This window comes from Pseudophryne corroboree, chromosome 9, assembly GCF_028390025.1.
Source record: "Pseudophryne corroboree isolate aPseCor3 chromosome 9, aPseCor3.hap2, whole genome shotgun sequence".
Classification (NCBI taxonomy): Eukaryota; Metazoa; Chordata; class Amphibia; order Anura; family Myobatrachidae; genus Pseudophryne; species Pseudophryne corroboree.
The window spans coordinates 32,357,701-32,378,681 of NC_086452.1; the positions used below are offsets into that span (position 1 = coordinate 32,357,701).

The window sequence follows — 20,981 nt, forward strand, 5'->3', positions numbered from 1 at the left end:
AATTGGCTGGTACTTTATCACAGTGATATTTATCACTTTTCAGGCTTAGTACATATCCCCCTATATGAGAGTTACTATCACCATGCTGTTAAAGTATAAAATTGGAATATAATTACTGCAACTATGAGCGTTTTTCTGCTCTATTTTTTCCTATATATATATATATATATATATATATATATATATAATATATATATATATATATATATAAAACATCATACAAATTCAGCACTCACCTAATATTAACACTTCAAACTGTAATTAATCTGAATTCAGGGAATGTTAGTTCCAAGATACTGCAAGAATCACACCCAAGCATATCAGTGAAAACACCTGGGGAATTTCTTGCACCCCTATTGTCCATATGTAAATTAAATGTTAAGAAATTCCCCAGGTGTTTTCACTGATATGCTTGGGTATGGTTCCTGTCTCTTTAAAAAAAAAAAAAAAGTGGGACAGGGCCTAAACACATGATATAAGCATGCTGTGTATTTAAAATCCAAAAGATGCCTGTAAGCATTGCTCAGATTTGTGTAAGTCAGTGTAGGGACAAACCAAATGGGAGTGGCTGTGAAGGGGCTGGTCAGCTTAACAAACTATTGCAATATTTTGGAACTAACATACCCTGAATTCAGATGAATTACAGTTTGAAGTGTTAATATTAGGTGAGTGCTGAATTTGTATGATTTTTTTATTTAAATAGTGCGGTCACAATACCACTGGCACCGCGGATGTACGAGTGCTGTGGGTTCTTGCCTATTGTTTATATATATATATATATATATATATATATATATATATATAGTTGCTGCATAGCGGGCGCCATGCAACTCGCGCCGGCTCTTTGCATTATAACTCCCATTATAAGTTGCGTTACATATGTAACGTCACGTTATAATTGTAACGTGCATTCTACTTTCTGTCCACCAGATGTAGTTTTTCCTAAACTGTACAGCACATGCCTCAAATAGCCAACGGACCCTTCCTAGCGCCGCCTGCTGATTGGCTGACATTTATTGTGACAATAAAGAACCATTAAACACTTCCCTTTATAAAAAAAAATCCCTTTCTACTAAATACAATGCCACGCTGCTGCCCTGTTCACGCTATTTATTTTGTCGTTACATTGTGTACTAAATCCTAGATTTTATTAGCATAAACGGCATTTTTCTTGGAAAGAATCTGAGGTTTAGTTGCTATCAAACAGCGAGAAATATGTAATGCACTGTGCCACTGGGTCCGTATCTCATTAATATGACTTCCAGATGGTCTCCATTGCTGTGTCGCCACACTTGGCGGGTTCAATCCAACATATTTTTTAACGTAAATCTGACAAAACACATCACATATACACCAGGGGTGCTTACTCTAACCACGGTTGGCTGTGGCCTAATGAATACAGTGTCCACCCGTGCCCGTGCACCCATGGTTCGATACCCAACTGGGCGCGCATTTAAAAAAAAAAAAAAAAATGTTTTAAATGTATTTATTAATTATTTTTTAATGCAATAAAGTTAATTGATGTGTTGCTACTTCCCTTTATATAAAAAAGTTCCCTTCTACAAATCGGCATGCATTAGGTCGACAATGCTGTGTTCAACCACGGTAGATCGACAACTGCAGTTGATTGACTGTATGTACATCGATTGTAACCGTAGATCGAAACATATTTGTTCGACTGTAACAACTGATCGAGAGTTAAGTAGTCGAATATATTAGTTAGACATAACATACTAGTCGACATCATTTACATAGACATTAATGAAGATCGACAGTACAGTGATCGACAACAGCGTTAGTTCGACCCGCAAATAGCTCGAACTGCTGATAGATCAACCTTTAATAGATCGACTGCACAAAGGTCGACCTGGACTTGGTCGACCATTACTAGGTCGCCCCGCTCATAGGTCAACTCGGTGATAGGTCGACCGCCAATAGATCTACAGCAAATAGGTCGACAGCTAATATGTCGACTGTCAACAGACCTTTCCTCCGTTTAGATACTGTATCTAATATCTTCCACAATGGCCGTTAATAGCGGCTTGACGTCTGGCCGACCCTACTGGTAATAGTGCCACTACAAGTACCACAACACCCTGGCACTGCCCCCTGCTCTGTTAGTACAGTAACCCCCTTCATGCCCCCACCCATGTCTGCTGGCACCCCCGGCACCCACCTTCACCCCTGCTGCACATCTGCAACGCTGCCCCCTTCCTAGCCACCCTGAGACCCTCTAAACCTAGACGCCGCCACCATCCCCCCTAGTCACCCCGCTGCCTGTCTACATTTAGACGCATAGATATACACCCCAGTGCCTCTCGGAATCTATTTTTCACCATGGCACTACAAGTACCACAATGCCCTGGCATTGCTCCCCGCTCTTAGAATGACAGCTTCCTGCAGCGACAGGGCTCATGGTTAAAAACCGAAAGGCTGGACAGGACCAGCACCCTGCAAACAACTCAGCCATTCTGGAGCTTGTAGTGCGTGTCCAGGTCCATGGGGTGTTCCTTCCAGGGGAGGTGTTGCTGTCACAAGCGAGGCCTGGATGGAGAGATTACAGCCTGCCCGTATGGTCCGGGGATGGTGTGATAACCGGAACAGTCCGGATCTTATAGTGAGGCTCTCTCCCTCCCGACCTCGCTTGTGACAGCTGTCACACAACCCCCTATACAGATCACCCCCCAGACGGTGATGGACGTGGATAAGCACTGCAAGCTCCAGAATGGCAGAGTTTGCTGAAGGAAGCCGTTCTAGTCCAGTGTTCCGGTATCCATTCCGGTTTCTGTTTTTTTACCCATAGACTTCAAAACTGCACTTTAATGACGTTATGCACATTGCACGGATGACACCAATCAAAACAATACGTGTCCCTGTGCGCCAAAATCCAACCAATAAAATATACTTCTACATAAGACAAATCAAGAGTTCAGTATGGCCTGACGTATAGTGGTGCCACTAAACCATCCAATAAAACTACATGAATCCTATAGTGAAGGAGGAGCTATGTTCCCGCTCTTTTACACAGAATAAAAGCTCTGACCCGCCCTTGCTTAGGCGCCATTTTCTGGAGATTGCTAGCTGGCTTTATACTGTCTGTTAGCGTCTTGGGATTGGCTTCTGGAGATTCTGATTACCATATAGTATTAATAGAAAGAGAAAAAAGTATTCCTTAATTAGGGCACTCACAGAACTGATACACTTGCATTCTGATTACCATATCAGAGCTTTTCTGGAGACGTGACCGCAGTAGCGGATCTTGCCACGGGCTAGCAGGACTTTTGCCCGGGGCGCCGTCTTCCGGAGGGCGCCGCACCATGGCAAGATCCGCTGCTGCTGTGGTGCCCCCCACTGCCGCGGCCCACTGTCCACTGTGAAGGGAAACTAGACGCTATGCATCTAGTTTCCCTTCGTGGGCTGCCCGCGTAGCATCTCGTTTCCCTTCCTGGAGAGGACCTTCACTGTAATGATGTGCGGTGCGCGTTGACGTCATCGCGCACCGCACAGCAAAGGTCCTCTCCACGAAGGGAACTACACGCTTAGCGTCTAGTTTACCTTCGTGGAGAGGACCTTTGCTGTGCGGTGCACAATGACGTCATCGCACACCGCACACCCTACAACAGTACAGGGGGCGTAACTGACCACGCCCCTAATGCCACCCGGGGCGCCAGAAGCCCCGGAACCGGCCCTGCGTGACCGGCAGGAGTGTTCTTACGACGCAGAGGAGGAGAGCACTGAGCTAACTGTACTCTGTCTTTCTATTACACTCTCATCCCAGATAAACTGTCCTCTATTTTTCTCTTTTTCAACTGCTGCTTGTCCTTCTACAGACCTCTCCACAACACCCCCGGACAACCTCCGTTCCCTCTCACACATAGACCCCAACACGCTCCCCATAATGTTATAATAACTTCACACAGCAGTATTCGTGTGGTACGTATAGTCCCATATATGTGTAATAGGCGCCCGCAAAACTACTAACACTTGCTAAAATAAGAGTCCAAATAATATATATATATATATATATATATATATATATATATATATATATATATATATCCCCTCTGTGCTGTTACTACTACTACTAAACGTTTATTAGCACCCTGGTAGTCATTCCGAGTTGATCGCAGCCAGCAACCTTTTGCTGCTGCTGCGATCAACCAGTCCACGCCTATGGGGGAGTGTATTTTACCTTAGCAGGGATGCGATTATTTAACAATTTTTATTTATCTAGTTACTGCTTTATGTACTGTTTGTGAATCTTAACTGTCCCAATTTTTTTTTTTTTGGGGGGGGGGAGGGAGGGGGGATACTCTTGTTGATTTTGACATGTCTTTGATAATTGATTGATTGGTTGTTTCTTAGTTTGTTTAAAAAAAACAACAACAGTTATTGTGGCGATTGCATTAAACGTTGTATTTTTTGTAAATTCAGTTATTAATGTTTACTTTATGGTTATAAATTGTTTATATTGGACAGTAGCTGTAGCACGCGGCGTTGCTCGTCATTTTAATGTTTGTTTACAAAAATCAATGTAAAGATTAAACACACAGGCTGCCGCTAACATTTTATTCCTTGTGGAATTGTTTTTTATTCTACCGCTTGTAGCTGTTTTCTTTGTGGCATTTTATTTTCTTAACTTCAAAACAAGAGAACATTTTGTAACTCATCACTGACATATCATGCCTGTCCTGAAATAGTCTGTGCTGCTGGGCCACCCCTAGGGGTGCTAGTGGTGTGTTACCCCTACAGTGTTTGTTCCCAGAGTGTAAGTCATATGTGTAGCAAGTTTGGTGTAAATTTCTCCAAGCTTTCCACAGGTCTGCTGACATACTCTTGGCTGCTGTCCCACCCCTAGGGGTGCTAGGGGTGTCTGAGCCACAATGTGTTTGTTCCCAGAGTGTAAGTCATATGTGTACCAAGTTTGTTGTAAATTGTTGCAGGCATTCCAGAGTTATGCTGTCTGCTGGAATACTCAGTGCTGCTGCCTCACCTCTAAGGGTGCTAGGGGTGTGTTCTTCCCATAGTGTTTGTTCCCAGATTGTAAGGCTTATGTGCATCTCTCTCTCCCTCTCTCTTTAATTTCTCTCTTCCTCTCTCTCCATCATTCTTGGCAGTGCCTTGAGACAGACCTTGCCTCAAGGATATACCATGCGGTGCGACTGAACCAATCTGGAGCAAATATGTGACATATCCTTCCGTGCTGTCGAGACCTCCGCCGAATAATCCTGAAAAATAAGCAGACGATTGTCTTGCCATTCCAAGGATTTCAGCTTGCGAACTGCAGTCCAAATCAATGACTTATGAGCAAAATTCAGGCATCTGACGATGACGACACGTGGGCGTCTAGTGTCTCGAACAGGTCCAAGACGATGTGCCCATTCAACCGCAAAATCTTTCAAGATATCACATAGATCCAGCATTTGTAGGAGATCAGTAGACAAGAATTTGTAAAGATCCAGGCCCTTGACGGATTCAGGGAGGCTCACGATATGCAGGTTGTTTTGCCTTGATCGGTTCTCCAAATCATCAACTATTTTAATGAGGCGGAGACTGTGTTTCCGTTCATCCTGCAGCTGTTGTTGTAGGTCACATATCACCTTATCGTGCTCCTCTATTTTATTTTAATTCTCCACCACTTGGATATCAGTGGAATCTATGTGAGCCGCCGCAAATTTCGCAGCCTGTTTATCCATTATAGGAATCATAGTAGCGGTAATGGCCCTGACCACATCTTCATAACTCAGAGAAGTACAAGCATGAGGAGGGTGAGAGGAAGCGGAATCTCCCTGTTCCGAGTTGGAAGCATCAGAGGCAGTAGAATGGTCCCCCTTCTTCCCCGGCTTGCCCTGTGCAGGCCTCGCCGGTGTAGCAGGCGTTATGAATTTTTCCATTATTATCCCCAACAATGGATAAGGATAAAATCCCGTGAGGGCAGGCACAATTAAACTTGCAGATGAGAGCTCAATAAAGAGGAGACGGTGACAGAAAACATGCAGCTGTGAGCGTCAATATAAGCGTGCAAGAGGGGATAAATAGTGGAGTAGATCAATTATATAGAAGCAGTCATATCCATTTAGAAAACAGCAATGCAGTAAACGTGAGAGGCTGGAGACCCGGTTATGTTGTTAATCAGCAGTATACATGTCCCTCAGAACCCAGGGTACAGAGAACAGAAAATCCAGAGAATGGGCTGGGGGTCTAAATAGCAAGATAGACTGTGGAGAGTGCAGCACAGTTATGTATAGTACATTTTTTGCATTGTATTGAGAGGCATGAACGGGTCAGCATTAGGAGGGATTGCTGACTCTAGACTGCCATAGGGGGAAGTCAGGGGTATCCCCAGGTAAGCTGGCTCTCAGATGCTGTAGGAGCCATTACCATGTGGCCTTACACTGGGAATTCAACCCAGACATATTTGGAATTATTTATGGGGTGGGTGTGGGGTGTGGTGGCCCCTGTGTCGGTATCGCTGGGCTGCTTCAGGTCGGCACACCCTAACACTTTATTAACACTTATGAGTTTCCCTATCACTTTGTATATATTTTTGTATTATTTTAATCACACCACTCATATAGCACTTCTGTGCTTCTTATTAACCCTATTAACTCTCACCTGTGTGCTGACCTGGGGTAGCCGACCTGTGCCGACATTATGGGGTCCTGCACCCCGGACCCATACCTAATATTAGGGACCCCCAGTGACGGAGAGGCCTTGTCGATCGGCCTGGGGGCTTAACCCTATATCTGCAGATATACGCAACCAAGATCTCCGTATTATCTGACTATTATGTAGGAATATTATTCACTCAGTGTGCATTAGGGAACCATTGTTTTTTCCTTCACAGTTATGTATAGTAGGCAGAGAAGATGGCGCCGCAGCACAGTACCTCTGGCAAACTCCTAGCAGACTGCAAGGTGTCAGCGTCATTCACTTCCCTAGACAGGGAAGACTGCTGTCCCCCACTCCACACTTGTGTGTAGCGGTCCGGCGGAGCGTGTACGCGACTTCCAAAATCGAGGCCGTGGTCTGACATCCGGAGTAGGCCTCAGAACGCGGTCACATGGTGGCGGATTCTGGGAGCGCCCACCGCCCTCCAAGGCAGCTCAGCGTCGGCCAAGGGGGCTATTAGATGGTAAGGTGGCAAGACAGCATAGTCAGGAGCAGTGGAAAGCTCTCCAAAGTGCCCCTAAAACACAGAGCTACGGAAAGCTGCTGCCGCTCCCATCCAGGCCACGCCCCCTACATCCATACATTTTTATTTCAAAAGGAGGAAAGGATTCGACACCAATGAAACATCGAAAGCCACAAACGGAAACAACACCAAAGAAGAAATCAAAATCTCGACAGGTGAGTAATATTTATTATTGTTTTTATTTTATTTTTTTAAACATGAAATTGCTAAATAATAACTATTTTATTTGAATCAATATTACTGATTCAGGAAAAAAAGGCAAAGAGAAGAGTTTCATTTGGAGGATTTGAACATACAACAACTGGAGGAAGTGCCGAGGATCCAGGTAAGCAATCTCCTATATATTATCCTAGATATGCGACTAATTTTCTAACATCGGGTGGAGTCACACCGCCGAGTGGAGTCAGAGTCATAGACTCACAGATCTGCCCAAATACACACATCTCTCTCTCACTCCCCCCCCCATGTGCTGCTCACAGCGCTGCTGCTGTGAGGGGAGGATAGCGTAGCGTGCGCCTTTCCTGCCCCTCAATGTCTATCTTCATTTCTGCGTGGGTCCGTCAGCCAATCAGAGCTCACGGACCGGCAGCTAACGGAACGCAGGCTATGATTGGATCACGAACAGTCTGCTAACTGACGATAAACACCAGCACCCCCGCCGGAGAGGCGTACTCTGTGCTATCCTCCCCTTACGCTAGCAGCGCGGTGGGCAGCACACTGGCACTGTGGGTACGGGTTACGGTCGTTCGGTCGACCCAATTTAGGTCGACCACTGAAGGTTGACATTGGCACTAGGTCGACATGGCCATTAGGTCCTGTGTATCTGACACTGGGGGCATAACTGTAGCTGGCACTGGGGGCATAACTGTAGCTGGCACTGGGGGCATATCTGGCACTGGGGGCATATCTGGCACTGGGGATAATTTATGTATCTGGCACGGGGGGAATAACTGTAGCTGGCACTGGGGGCATTTTATTTGAATTTTGTTTTTCTATTTTTCTTAACATTTTAGAGACACAGAGGCAGCAGCCAATCTCACCGATTGAGACAATAGTGCAAGCACAGCCAATGCAAGAAGAAACCTCATCCCAGAGGCACCCACAGCCACTGCAAGAAGAAACCTCATCCCAGAGGCAACCATAGCCACTGCAAGAAGAAACCTCATTCCAGAGGCAGCTATAGCCACTGCAAGAAGAAACCTCATCCCAGAAGCACCCATAGCCAATGCAAGAAAAAAAACTCATCCCAGAGGCACCCACAGCCACTGCAAGAAGAAACCTCATCCCAGAAGCACCTACAGCCACTGCAAGAAGAAACCTCATCCCAGAGGCACCATCCAGTCGAAGACCAGAATCTTGTTCCAAGCGAAGAGCAAATTCCGGATATGGAAACATCCGGCAGTGTTGCAGCAGTCCTTGAATATCGGACACAGGAATCTCCGTAAGAAGGTTTGAATCTAAATTTGTTATGAATTTAGTAGTGTGCAATTGTGTTCAACTGCAATTTGTTGATCAAAACTAAAATATAAATGATTAAATATTCACAGCTCAATCTTATCCTGGAGGCTTTAAAGAACATGAAGCAACGTAGAGCTGAAGAAAGCCAAAGGATTGATAGTCGTTTGGACAACATGGAGCAGAACATCGAGCAGATCAAGACAGCGGTTGTTCAACAAACTGATGCAATGATCTCGATGGGTCGATACTACGATCAACTTGTCTCATCACATTTTTCGGTGGTCGGACATTGCAGGAGCATGCAGCAGAAGATAGAACAGATCAGCACCACACAAAATGAACAGAGGGATGGACAATCAATCTGGACCTGGTTTTGCACAGGTTCTAGCGAATCTGTCAGTCGCACGGCACAACACAGGATTATTGACATGAAGTGGGCGTTTCTGGGTGTCAACCGACCGTTTTCAGGGAGTGTTTGGAAAAACGCAGGCGTGCCAGGGAAAACTCAGGAGTGGCTGGGCGAACGCTGGGCGTGTGTGTGACGTCAAAAGCCAACCCTCCAACGTTAGAATCAACGCACACGAAGAGTAACTACAGGGCTGGTCTTGTTTTGCACAAAATTATTTTGCAGGCGCTCTGCTGGACAAGCGTTTGCACTTCTGCAAATCGAAAATACACTCCCCAGTGGGCGGCGGCGGCAATGCGTTTGCATGGCTGCTAAAAACTGCTAGCGAGCAATCAACTCGGAATGACCCCCATTTACTCTATACGTCAGGACATCCCATCCCACCAGACCAGCAACCAGTCAACACCCATCCCTTGCCACCCCTCCCCTTCCCTCTCGCCGACATCTTTCTCCCATGTATCTGGTGAGGAAGTCATGGCCCTCATCCATTCCTCCCAGCACCACCTCCCCACTTGAACCTATGCCCTCCCGCCTCCTCCACTACCTCTCTCCTTCTTCCTGTTCCCATCTTGCCCACCTTCTCGATCTCTACCTCTCATCAGGCACTGTCCACTCTACTTTCAAGCATGCTCTTGTCTCCCCTATTCTTAAAAAAACCTACCCTTGATCCAAACACCCTCTCCAACTACCGACCCATTTCTCTCCCTTTTGCCTCCAAACTCCTTGAGCATATTGTCTACAACCGCCTTACTGCCTTTCTTTCCTCCAACTAAGTGCTTGACCCATTCCGGTCTGTTTTCCGTTTTCTCCACTCCACTGAAACTGCCCTCACAAAAGTCTGCAATGACCTCCATGCAGCAAAATCTAAAGGCCACTACTCTTTGCTTATTCTCCTTGACTTCTCTGCTGCTTTTTACACTGTGGACCTCCCGCTCCTTCTGCAAATCCTTCACTATCTTGGTCTGCGTGATACTGCCCTCTCTTGGCTGTCCTCCTACCTCTATGGTCGTTCCTTCTCTGTCTCCTCTCATGATGCCACCTCCCCCCCACTTCCACTAACTGTAGGTGTCCCCCAAGATTCTGTTCTTGGTCCTCTTCTCTTCTCTCTCTATACGTCCTCTTTAGGTGAACTCATTAGCCCTTTTAACTTCCAATATCATCTGTATGCTGATGACACTCAAATCTATCTCTCCTCCCCTGATCTCCTCACTTCTACCTCTAACTGTCTCTCTGCTATCTCTTCCTGGATGTCCCAGCGCTTTCTTAAACTCAACATGTCTAAGACTGAGCTGATCATCTTTCCACCCTCCAGCATAACCTCACTTACCAAAATCTCATTATCCATTGATGGCACTACTATCTCCACTAGCCCTCAAGTACGCTGTCTTGGAGTAATCCTTGACTACTCTGTTGCGGGTGCATACTCGCCGTGCGTGCGCATACCCACACGCTGCGTACATTGGATCATGAAGCCCTGCCTATTAGCACGTGGTATGAGTAAATACGGTAGCATACACATTCGCATAGAAGAGCCACAAAGACATATTCAATGTTTTATCCACATAGTGCAAAATTTACACATAGTCTACACACACCACACCAGCAAGTGAGATTTACTTAGGAAATAGAACAACAGAGATATCCAGCTTTACAGGATATGAGGGGACAGAACAGGGTTAGGACATAGTGTTTGGTATCCAGATGTACAGTAATTGAAGGGCTACATTCCGATCGCAGTTTGCAGATTAAAGCCGGCTCCTGCGCATAGATATGTGCAGGAATACAATATTCATAACTTGCTGTAATTACTGTTCTTGTGATATTCGGCGGGAACCCAGTGGCTGACCTCTGCAAGTACACCTGGACCAAGCATCGCCCACCTATTCAAATCAACCTATGACCCTTCACGTACTGTAAATGACCTGCCGCCTGACCTATGGAAGAAAAGCTTACAGTTCCCTTTGTATTGTGTTTTGGACCATTGTATAAAAGAAAGACCTCCTGGCCGGCCTCAGTCTATTCTCTGAAGGTCATTTTGCCAAGACTGACTGAGGACCGGATCCGGGAGGCGCTGGCGAACAAACGTATGTACTATTGGTTGTAGCTCTTCTCTGTGATATTGTTGTATTTTCTGTGTATATCTTTTTGAGGAAATATATTGTTGCTGCGCTGGTCCACAACATAACATATACTACTGGTGTCACATTCCATTCTTGTTCGAGTAAAGAGGTGTATTCAGCCACACGTGTCGCTGTACAGTGCGCATAGCGTGTCTGCGTGTATACGCAACGTGCATACACATCACAGGGTTTCTGTTTGCATTTAGCGGCTGCAGCGGCCCGAACCATAGTGTAACAAGGTACTGCATTTCCCTGAAAGTTAAACGAACTTAACACCTCCCTCTCCTTCAAACCACACATTCAGTACCTCTTACAAACCTGCTACTTTAATCTCAAAAATATTTCCAGGATTAGACCATTTCTCACCCAGGATGCCACCAAGACCATTATCCACTCACTGATCATTTCCAGACTGGACTACTGTAATCTCCTCCTGACTGGCATTCCTGACAAATACCTCTCGCCACTCCAATCTATCCTCAATGCTGCTGCCCATCTCATCCTCCTCTCCTACCTCCCCTCTCCTACAAGACCTTCACTGGCTCCCCTTCCCTTTCAGAATCCAATTCAGGCTTCTCACACTCACTTACTCCTCTCCCATCTGCATCTCTGACCTTATCTCCCTTTACACTCCCACCGTCCTCTTCGCTCTGCTAATTCACGCCGCCACTCCTGCCGACTGATTACTTCCTCCCACTCCTACCTCCAAGATTTCTCATGTGCTGCTCCTTTTCTCTGGAATTCTCTACCTCTCCCCCTCTGACTCTCCACAAAACTTCAAACGGGCTCTCAAGACCCACTTCTTCACCAAACCCAGCCGTCTCTCATCCTAACCCTCTGTCCCACACTCAGTCTACCCCATCTGTGTCACCCCCGTGTGCCCCTCCCCTTTAGAATGTAAGCTCTCACGAGCAGGGCCCTCAACCCTCGTGCTTATTCTTCTCTTACTTAAACATCCTCGACGGCACCTAATTCCATGGTTTTCTGCCACTCTGATACTTATGTCAGTGTTATTTACCCTGTATATGTCTCCAACTGTAAGTCACTATTGTCCCGTTTTGATTTTTCATTTATGTACACTGTAATTGCGCGCTGCGGATCCCTTGAGGCGCAATATAAATAAAGGAGAATAATAATAATATCCTGTGTAAAGGCCCACTCACAGGACCTTCAGCAAAAGAATACCAGCCTGTGCCCCTCGTTTAACATTTTAGTCAGTGATGACTTTTATCAAGAAACTGACTGAAACATCGAACACGGGGCACAGGCTGCCGAATTGGTGAAGGTTCGGTGATTTACACAGGATATATTTTGGTATATTTGTACCCAGGAGGGCACCAGGGCAGGACATTTCTGTATATAGTGGAGTGCATCACGTCTGTGCACCATTAAGTGTCTGCTCTCCTCCCAGAGCTCTGTGGTCTATGTCTCGGAGGTATCATAATCCTCTCACAATAAAGTACCCTGTGTGGCCTACGTGCATGGGATGTGTGACATCATGGTGGTCCGAGTGTGATGTCACGGGGGTGTGGCCTACATGCAAGAGGTGTGTGACATCATGGTGATCCAAGTGTGATGTCACAGGGGTGGGGCCTACGTGCAAAGGGTGTGTGACATGGTGGCCACAGTGTGATGTCACAGGGGTGTGTGACATCATGGTGGCCACAGTATGACATCATTGGGGGGGGGGGGGGGTTTGGCCTATGTGCAAGGGCTGTGTGACATCATGGTGGCCACAGTATGATGTCATGGGGGTGTGGCCTACGTGCAAGGGGTGTGTGACATCATGGTGGCCACAGTATGATGTCATGGAGCTGTGGCCTACGTTCAAGAGGTGTGACATCATGGCAGCCAGAGTATGATGTCATGGGGGTGTAGCCTACATGCATGGGAAATGTGAAGAATCATGGTGGCCAGTGGTGGATGCAATAAGGGCAAAGAGATGGCAAATGCACCATCTTGAGAGCCTGCACAGAGGTATAATGTATTATGGACAATAACAGATATATACTATATAAGAAGCCCGGTCTCTATTTAATCCCAGTGTCCTGTGTGCTGCTTTACCTGAGGGATTTTCATCGCCGACATTATGGCTTCATTGTAGAATGTCCTCCCGCCATGTTCCTTGTCCGGAAACAGCTCGGCCTACAGAAGACATAGTATAATATATATATCCTCGGTAGATAGGTACTGTAGCCGTGTGCTGCAGCGCTGGTTGCGGTACCTGCAGAGGGAGGAAGGCGCCGCCACTGTCCACCAGGTAGACGGTGGGCAGCCGATTATGAATAGCGATCTCCTGGGCTCTCAGCTGCTTCTTTACGGATATGGGGTAAGCGGTTCCACCTTTCACCGTGGCATCATTAGCGATGACCATGCACCATACGCCACAGATCCTTCCGATGCCTGCGCGGGATACAGAAACACACATACGTGGCTCATGGATATGTCATGCCTGGCCCATCTTACATAACAACTCATCTCCAAACGTGTCTAATGGTCAGAGGTCTGTGCACTGGAAACAACATCTCTACACAGGAGATCCAAGTGCTACAAGAAAAGGGAACAAACCTCCCTGGACAATAAGTAGGCCTCACCATATACAACACAGGAAGGGTCTCCTACCACAGCGGTCCTACAAGAACATGTCTATTGGTACACTCTTACCAGCCAGGCAGCCAGCGGAGGGAACATCGCCGTACGGCAGACTGAGGCCGGCAAACGGAGCCAGTTCTAGAAAGTCTTCATCATCCAGAAGCATTTTCAGCCTCTCTCGCACCAGAAGCTTTCTGTTCCTCTGGGTGTGCCGTAGGATCGCATTCTCGCCACCTCCTAATTTTACCTTTTCCAGCAAGTCCGTGTACCTAGAAAACATTTACATTATTGGAATTATTATGTACACAGACATTACCGTTTCATATCAGCAACAGGTGAGAGGTACACATTACTCAAGGACAGGTGTGTAGTCTATAAAGGTTTATTGGTTTATTAAATGCAGGCTTAATTTCCTAGTTAAATGGGTTCTTCACATCTGGACAGCACTGAGATACAGACCAGAGTGAGATAGAATCACCAAAGCAGAGAGCAACACCCCAGGCAGGAAAGAGGAACTGCATGGGCTGAGACAGATGCAGGGTGTCAGAATGTGCGCTTGCACCAGCCATGGAGGGTAGCCGCAGAGGGTGAGCACCAGCAGCAGAGGGACAAGACCAATCACAGAGAGCGAGCACCAGGCATGAGGGCAGAGGGCGAGCACCAGCCACAGAGGGCAAGCACCAGCAATGGAAAGTGACACCAGACACGAAACGCGAGAACCAGCCATGGAGGGCAGAGGGGAAGCACCCACCGCAGGAGCTATAGGATTTATCATGACTAGGGTCATATAGGTGTGGAGTTTATATGTCCCCCTGTGTCTGCATGGATTTTCTTCAGCTGGTAATTAATTGGCTGATTATACACCGTGTCTGTGTGACTGGTGGGGAAATTAGATTGTGAGTTTCGCTAGGTTCAGGAATAATGGATCTGTATAAAGCTCTGACTGTAATGTACTGGTGATATTTTGTCACCATGAAAATAAAAATAATAAAATGCCGGCACAATATAGAATACAGTAAAAACCTTCATTAGAAAATAAGGCAATTATATGTTAGTAAACAGACCAACAACATAACAGAGAATGAGCCAAATACAAGAATAACCGGTCAGCATCAGTGGAGAGAGACGCACGGAGGAGCCGCGAGCTGACCTGACCTGACCTCAGGTCACATTAGTGGGATGCTAGGGATCGTCTCTCCCAGCACTGATGCTGAAGGGAGGTGTGCGCAGGGGGAGCGGACCCCTTAGCACTGGCACCACGTGCACCCACTACAGTAACGTCCTTGGACACACTTGTATTAGCATTAACAACACTACATAAGTAACAACGCCAGCAGGTATAAGGCCTTATAGGCAAAATGTTGTATATAAACACTAAAGCAGCACAGTTGCTATGACAACCACAGTCTGGTTACACTGCTAACCTCATTTGCAACTCTGATTAAAAAAACGTTTAAAAAAGGACAGAAGAAGATAATAGATGCTAAGGGCTAATATTATATTTGTAATAATAGTGCAAACTGTGCTGAGTGTACACCAACTACTTGCACTTCTGTACACAACGCTGCAACGCGATTCTACACATCACACAAACATGGACACCTCATTATGGGCCTAAATCAGGTTGGATCGCAGTGAGCGAACCAACCACAAATATTGAGATATAGATGCGGGTGCATGCGAAGCGCTCGTCCTGTGCATGCGTCTGCATTTTCTGCGGGGGGGGGGGGGAGGGGGCGCAGAAAATGCGATCGCCTCTGCCAGTCAATCAGGAAGAGGCGGTCGCGGGGCAGGCAATGCTCCGTTTCCAGGGAGGAGACGGAGCGTTGCGGGGGTGGCAGTGCGAACTGGGGGCGAAGGCAGCAAAATGGGGGAGTGTTCACGGCAGCTGTGTGACATCACACGCAGCCACCGCGATCTACAACATGGCGGCGGGTCTCCTAAGGGACCAGCTAAGCTGCGCCGGCAGAAGCCATCCTTAGTTTCCGCTAACAAGCAGAAATTGCGATGCGTTAGCAATTTCTGCTTGTTCAACAGGGGGGAGGCGGTGGTCAGCATGCTGGGTGGTCTTGTCTAGCGATGAGCGGTCCCAAGCATGCAATCCTTACTGAATTACGCCCCATATGTGTCGGCCTTGAAGGAATTTTTCATACAATTCTTCAAATAAAATGACTAATAGGCGGCTCTCGTCTTACTGTCACCATTTCCAAATATCAAGTCAGTTCTCAAGTGGAAATAGTTTTACGGGTTCCTCGATGGTGAAACGTTTGGGAATCACTCATCTGGACAGAATCAGGCACTCCAGGATCGCCCTAGGGCCGGTTAGTGTGGTTGGAAATGCTGAACAAGTTGCGCCCCTTTGTTTTGTCGCATTTGCTGTAACTGCGATGAGAGACACTTGGGGGGAGATTCAAATGTGTGAAAAGTCGGTTGGGCGTCTGTCTATGAGATAGGAAAAAACAAACTCCCAACTGACTTTTCAAACAATTGAATCTCCCCCTCTGAATGCTACACCGTATCAAAGAGAGGACAGTAACTGGGCCTCTTTCTTTTCTTTTTTAAATATTTTTATTGAATGTTTTTATAGTACAAATCAGAGGAGTAAAGAGGGTACAGCGAGATCACAAAATGTCAGCAAACAACAAGCAGAAAGAAAGAAGAGCATCATGAAGAATTTCCAATAATATAAGTGAAAGCACCACAAAGACCACTCCAAGAACCAGAAGAACGTCCATTATTAAGTTCGAATGAGTAAATGTTCAACAAAATATTATGTTGAAGGACTTCATGGTTGTCCCACTTTGTATTAGAATCATCCACTTGAAGCAGGAAATCTTCAGGGAAAAACTGTGCCTCTTTCTTGGTGCAACTACAAATAGGCCAGGATTTCCACTTGCAGCATCTGAGCGCACATGACCCAGGACGCAGCAGCCAGGGTCAGCAGGCACGCAAGTGCGCTCACATGTAGGGTATATGGATGGCCTGCACTGGTTTAGGAAGGTGGCCACCTACCTGTGGCTAGGTAGCAACCCTATAAAACAAGCTTGCAGATCACATAAGGGGTGGCCAACTGGCACTCTAGTATCGATCTTACTGATGACTGTATTCAACTCAAGGAAAGTGTTTGTGCAGTCGACCTTGTGAACCTGTCAACCTCACGCATGTCGACTTATTGACAGTCAACCACTGTCGATCTATTATCCGGATACCAGAACAGGCTGGGGTTACAGGAATAAATGCAACACACTGTTACTGCACACCTGCACTTTATCAGCTAGAACGAAGACTGTGATTGACAAAGGTCCAAGCAGTAACTTGCTTACCTGTGCTTGCAGCTGTCACTGTTCCTTGTGTTGGCCTCATACACATGCCTATACAGGGGCAGGATATCCCTTCTGATCACAGGGAAGCACTGTGTACCCTTCCTGTGCCCTGCAGCCTTGGTGCTGAGCTGGGAGCAGGGTGATCTGCAGAGGGGAAGCTGGCACCTGCCAAGTGCATGTTGGAGGTGCCTGTGCATGCCCAGGGCTGCCATCAGCCTGCAGTGCAATGCAATCCTATGCAAAGTCCCAGCCAGCCACAATGAAGGGCAGACACACAGTCACCTGTCCGCAGCAGCACATTCGCCTGTGATGTGTGGGTTCAGATTCGGAGTAACAGATTCGACACCAGAGAGAGGAATTCCTTCTTGTAATTCCCGATCCCGCCGCTAGATGGCGCCGGGCAGCTCTCTCACTGGCGACAATGTTTCACATGGAGGAAGCAACAGTTACTGAAGGGAAGGGAAGTAGAAATGTTCCAGCAGTCAGTAAATTTACTGACAGGGAATCCAGGTCTGTTTTTCCTCCAGTCAGTAAGGGAAAAAATAAAAGAGGGAATAGGAATCTACTCTCCTCCTCACAAGTGTCATGTATGAGGTTGTGTCAGATAGTGACCCCCTCTAGATCCAATCTGGTCACACAGATTGGAACTCATCTTCCGGAATGGATTGCTGAAAATGTTGGGGCTTTATAAATGTTAATACTTTCAACAATCCAATACAATTCTTTTTAAAATAATATGTAACATTTATACAGCGCACACATATTCCGCAGCGCTTTACACAGAACATTTCAGTCATTCACATCAGCCCCTGTCCAGAGGAGCTTACAATCTAAGGGCCCTATTATTTACGTGCATCTCCGATGTTAGGCTATCTGCACATGTGTAAATTAGGGCAGCGGCGCTGGAATGCGATGGTTTGAAACCATCAATGTTTTTTATTTGATGTTAGTGCTGCCTTTTACCATTCCAATGTTTGCCGTGATCGAATGGTAAACATTTGATGGTGTTCCGATGTTTACACCGGGTCCCGCCCCCAGTCCCGTGCCCAGCCAGCAACTCTGCAGATGTTTTGCACATGCACAAACAGGGTTTTTTGCACATGTTTTTTTATTTAATACTTTCAATGTGATGGTTAGTTATCATCGTATCGAAAGATTCGATGGTGGAAGCCCTGCCATCATTTGATGGTGGGCTTCCCGTTGTCCATCCCTAGTGCAAATCTGTGTCTACAGGGTTGCTCGCAGTGTCTGCTAAGCCGCAGCTTGATTGCCAGTCTGCAGCCAGTGGGGGTGGGGCAGCGATGAAGAGCGTTCTATAAGAGGGGGCGTGTCATCCCTGTCACATCGTCACCTCATATGACCGATGTTCTCACTGATGATCCGATGCAGAGTCCACAGAGCTGCAATGAGGCGTCTATTTACACAAATGCATACCTCCCAACATCATTAGGCAGGCACTCTGTACTTTGCTGCGCGGCGTAGCTGCACGTTCCCATAAAAATTGTGTGTCCTCTATAAAAGGGGCGTGGCTACACAGGAATGCCACTATCACGAGCCACGCCCCTGTTTTCATCACTATGGGGGCATTATATTACCTACACACACAAACACACACACACACTAGGGTTAATTTTTGTTGGGAACCAATTAACCTACCAATCAGGGGAGGTTTATCAGAGAAGGGGACCCATGTGCAGACTCCCATCCTCTCTATGGTGTAGCAGACTATGACATTATGCCAGAGTCTACTGCGCATACACAGGTCTCCGGAAACATGGCACCGCCTGGTTCTGATGACTAGTCACTACTGCACATGCTCGGCAGCCATTTTCCTGTTGATTTTTGCCACAGCTGCAGCAATGACACAAGACACCGTATAGGTAAGTAATTAAACATGGGAGCAGTGTGTGCAGTGTGGTTCCACACACACTGCACCCACACACTCAGGGGAACATACAAACTGCACAAAGATAGGGCCATGATGGTAACAGAACCCAAGACCTCAGAGCGGTGCGGTGAAGTTCTGATGGCAATGCTGTAATGGTTTGTTCCCCTCGTCAAATGTAATTTAGCCCCACCCTCTTGTCTGCCATCCCTTAGGCCTGCCCACTTCTCCTATTGGCCCACAGCTGTCACCCGTCCACGCTTGTGCCGCCCAAAATGGTTCAAGTCATCAATGGCTTTTCTGTCAATGGTTTCCTGCCATCAATGGAGACCAGAAAAACGACGTCAGATCCTGTTCACTACAGAGGGCAATCCGCAACCAGCCAATCAGAAGTGGCTAGCGTTATCACATCAGCGCATTTACACCAGCCCTCAGGACCCCGCAAGTGACAGGCGCATATGATTCTCCGTACCCCTTCCCCCCATTCCGCCTCTTTAATGATAAGAAGGCCGCACTTCTGCATACGGACAGAGGTGTGCGCATATTTTGCAAGCACGTGTAGTACAAATTAGCATATTTCAATAAACAGGCACATGCCCAGCAGGAGTCATACACCGGCCTGCAGACAGGGCAGTACAGAGCCTGGCTGGGCCCAGGTACTTTCCAGGGGGTGTGGCCTAATCACAGGAGGCGTGGTCATGCACCCTTAGAGAAAATTTTGTATTTTAAGTGCCTCCTTGGCCTCACTGCAGCACAGCACGCAGCAGCCTGTGCTGGGCTGTGGAGAAAAGCTGCAACTGCTGCTGCAGTCAGACAAAGGGTGTGGTGACCGGGTGTGGTTCGTTTTATCGACAGTATCTAGGTCGACAATGTTTAGGTCGACCACTATAGGTCGACAGTCACTAGGTCGACATGGATGGAAGGTCGACAGGGTTTCTAGGTCGACATGTGCTAGGTCGACAGGTCTAAAGGTCGACATGAGGATTTTATTTATTTTTTGTGTCGTTTTCTTCGTAAAGTGACCGGGATCCGAAATTAGTGCACCGCGTCCCCTCGCATGGCTCGCTTCGCTCGCCATTCTTTGGGCATGGTGCCTTCGCTCCGCTACCGATTCGCTCGGCACACTTTACCGTTCCAATCGTAGTCCACGTGGATCGTTAAGTATGAAAAAATCCGGAAAAAAAAAAAAAGTGAAAAACTCATGTCGACCTTTAGACCTGTCGACCTAGCACTTGTCGACCTAGAAACCCTGTCGACCTTCCATCCATGTCGACCTAGTGACTGTCGACCTATAGTGGTCGACCTAAACATTGTCGACCTAGACACTGTCGATCTTCAGACCGGATCCCGTGGTGACCTGGGTCCCCACTGGGGCACCTCCATCAGCCCTGGGCCCATGTAATTAGTACCCTGTAATTTCAGGGCAATGCTCCTGCTTTATTTAATATACCTTTGCCGGGCGCGCCATATGTCAGCCCTGTGCAGATAATCCCCAGCACATTTTCCCTGCCGAATTCACTATACTGTACATTCTAGTTTTTGGTGCCTGGAACTAAGGGCCTAATTCCATACCTCCCAACTGTCCCGATTTTCGCAGGACAGTCCCGTTTTTTTTCGGACTGTCCCACTGTCTCACCCGTGGGCCGCAGTGTCCCATGGTGGGGGGGGGGGGGGGGGGGGTAGCAGTTTGGAGGCTCCTGTCACTGCTGCTCTGCATGCGCACAGCGTTTATTCACAGGTTACAGAGGGAGAGGGGGCATGCCAGCAGTTTACAGCCATGAGACCACGCCCCCTTTGTATAGGCCACTTCCCCTATTCGGGTGTCGCGCGCCAAGGTCCCGCTGTGGACTTTTCAAAAGTTGGGAGGTATGTAATTCAGACCTGATCACAGCAGCAAATTTGTTAGTTAATGGGCAAAACCATGCTGCACTATAGGTGGGGCAGATGTAACATGTGAAGAGAGAGTTAGATTTGGGTGGGGTGTGTTCAAACTGAAATTGCA

General features: G+C 47.1%; 1 protein-coding gene across 2 annotated transcripts in view; it reads right to left on the reverse strand.

Moving 5' to 3' along the window:
- Positions 1 to 20,981, reverse strand: part of LOC134957318 (methylcrotonoyl-CoA carboxylase beta chain, mitochondrial-like) — a 52,172-nt gene that overhangs the window by 16,931 nt on the left and 14,260 nt on the right. The window contains exons 1-4 of one of the 2 annotated variants that reach the window (XM_063939115.1): positions 17,095 to 17,548; positions 13,844 to 14,040; positions 13,404 to 13,582; positions 13,244 to 13,324 (exon numbers count right to left, since the gene is read on the reverse strand). In XM_063939115.1, coding sequence (XP_063795185.1) covers positions 13,244 to 13,324; positions 13,404 to 13,582; positions 13,844 to 14,040; positions 17,095 to 17,306 — 669 coding nt within the window. In that variant the 5' untranslated portion in view covers positions 17,307 to 17,548. Of the gene's footprint in view, positions 1 to 13,243; positions 13,325 to 13,403; positions 13,583 to 13,843; positions 14,041 to 17,094; positions 17,549 to 20,981 lie in introns of those variants that run through there. The other variant, XM_063939116.1, reaches the window with a different exon arrangement.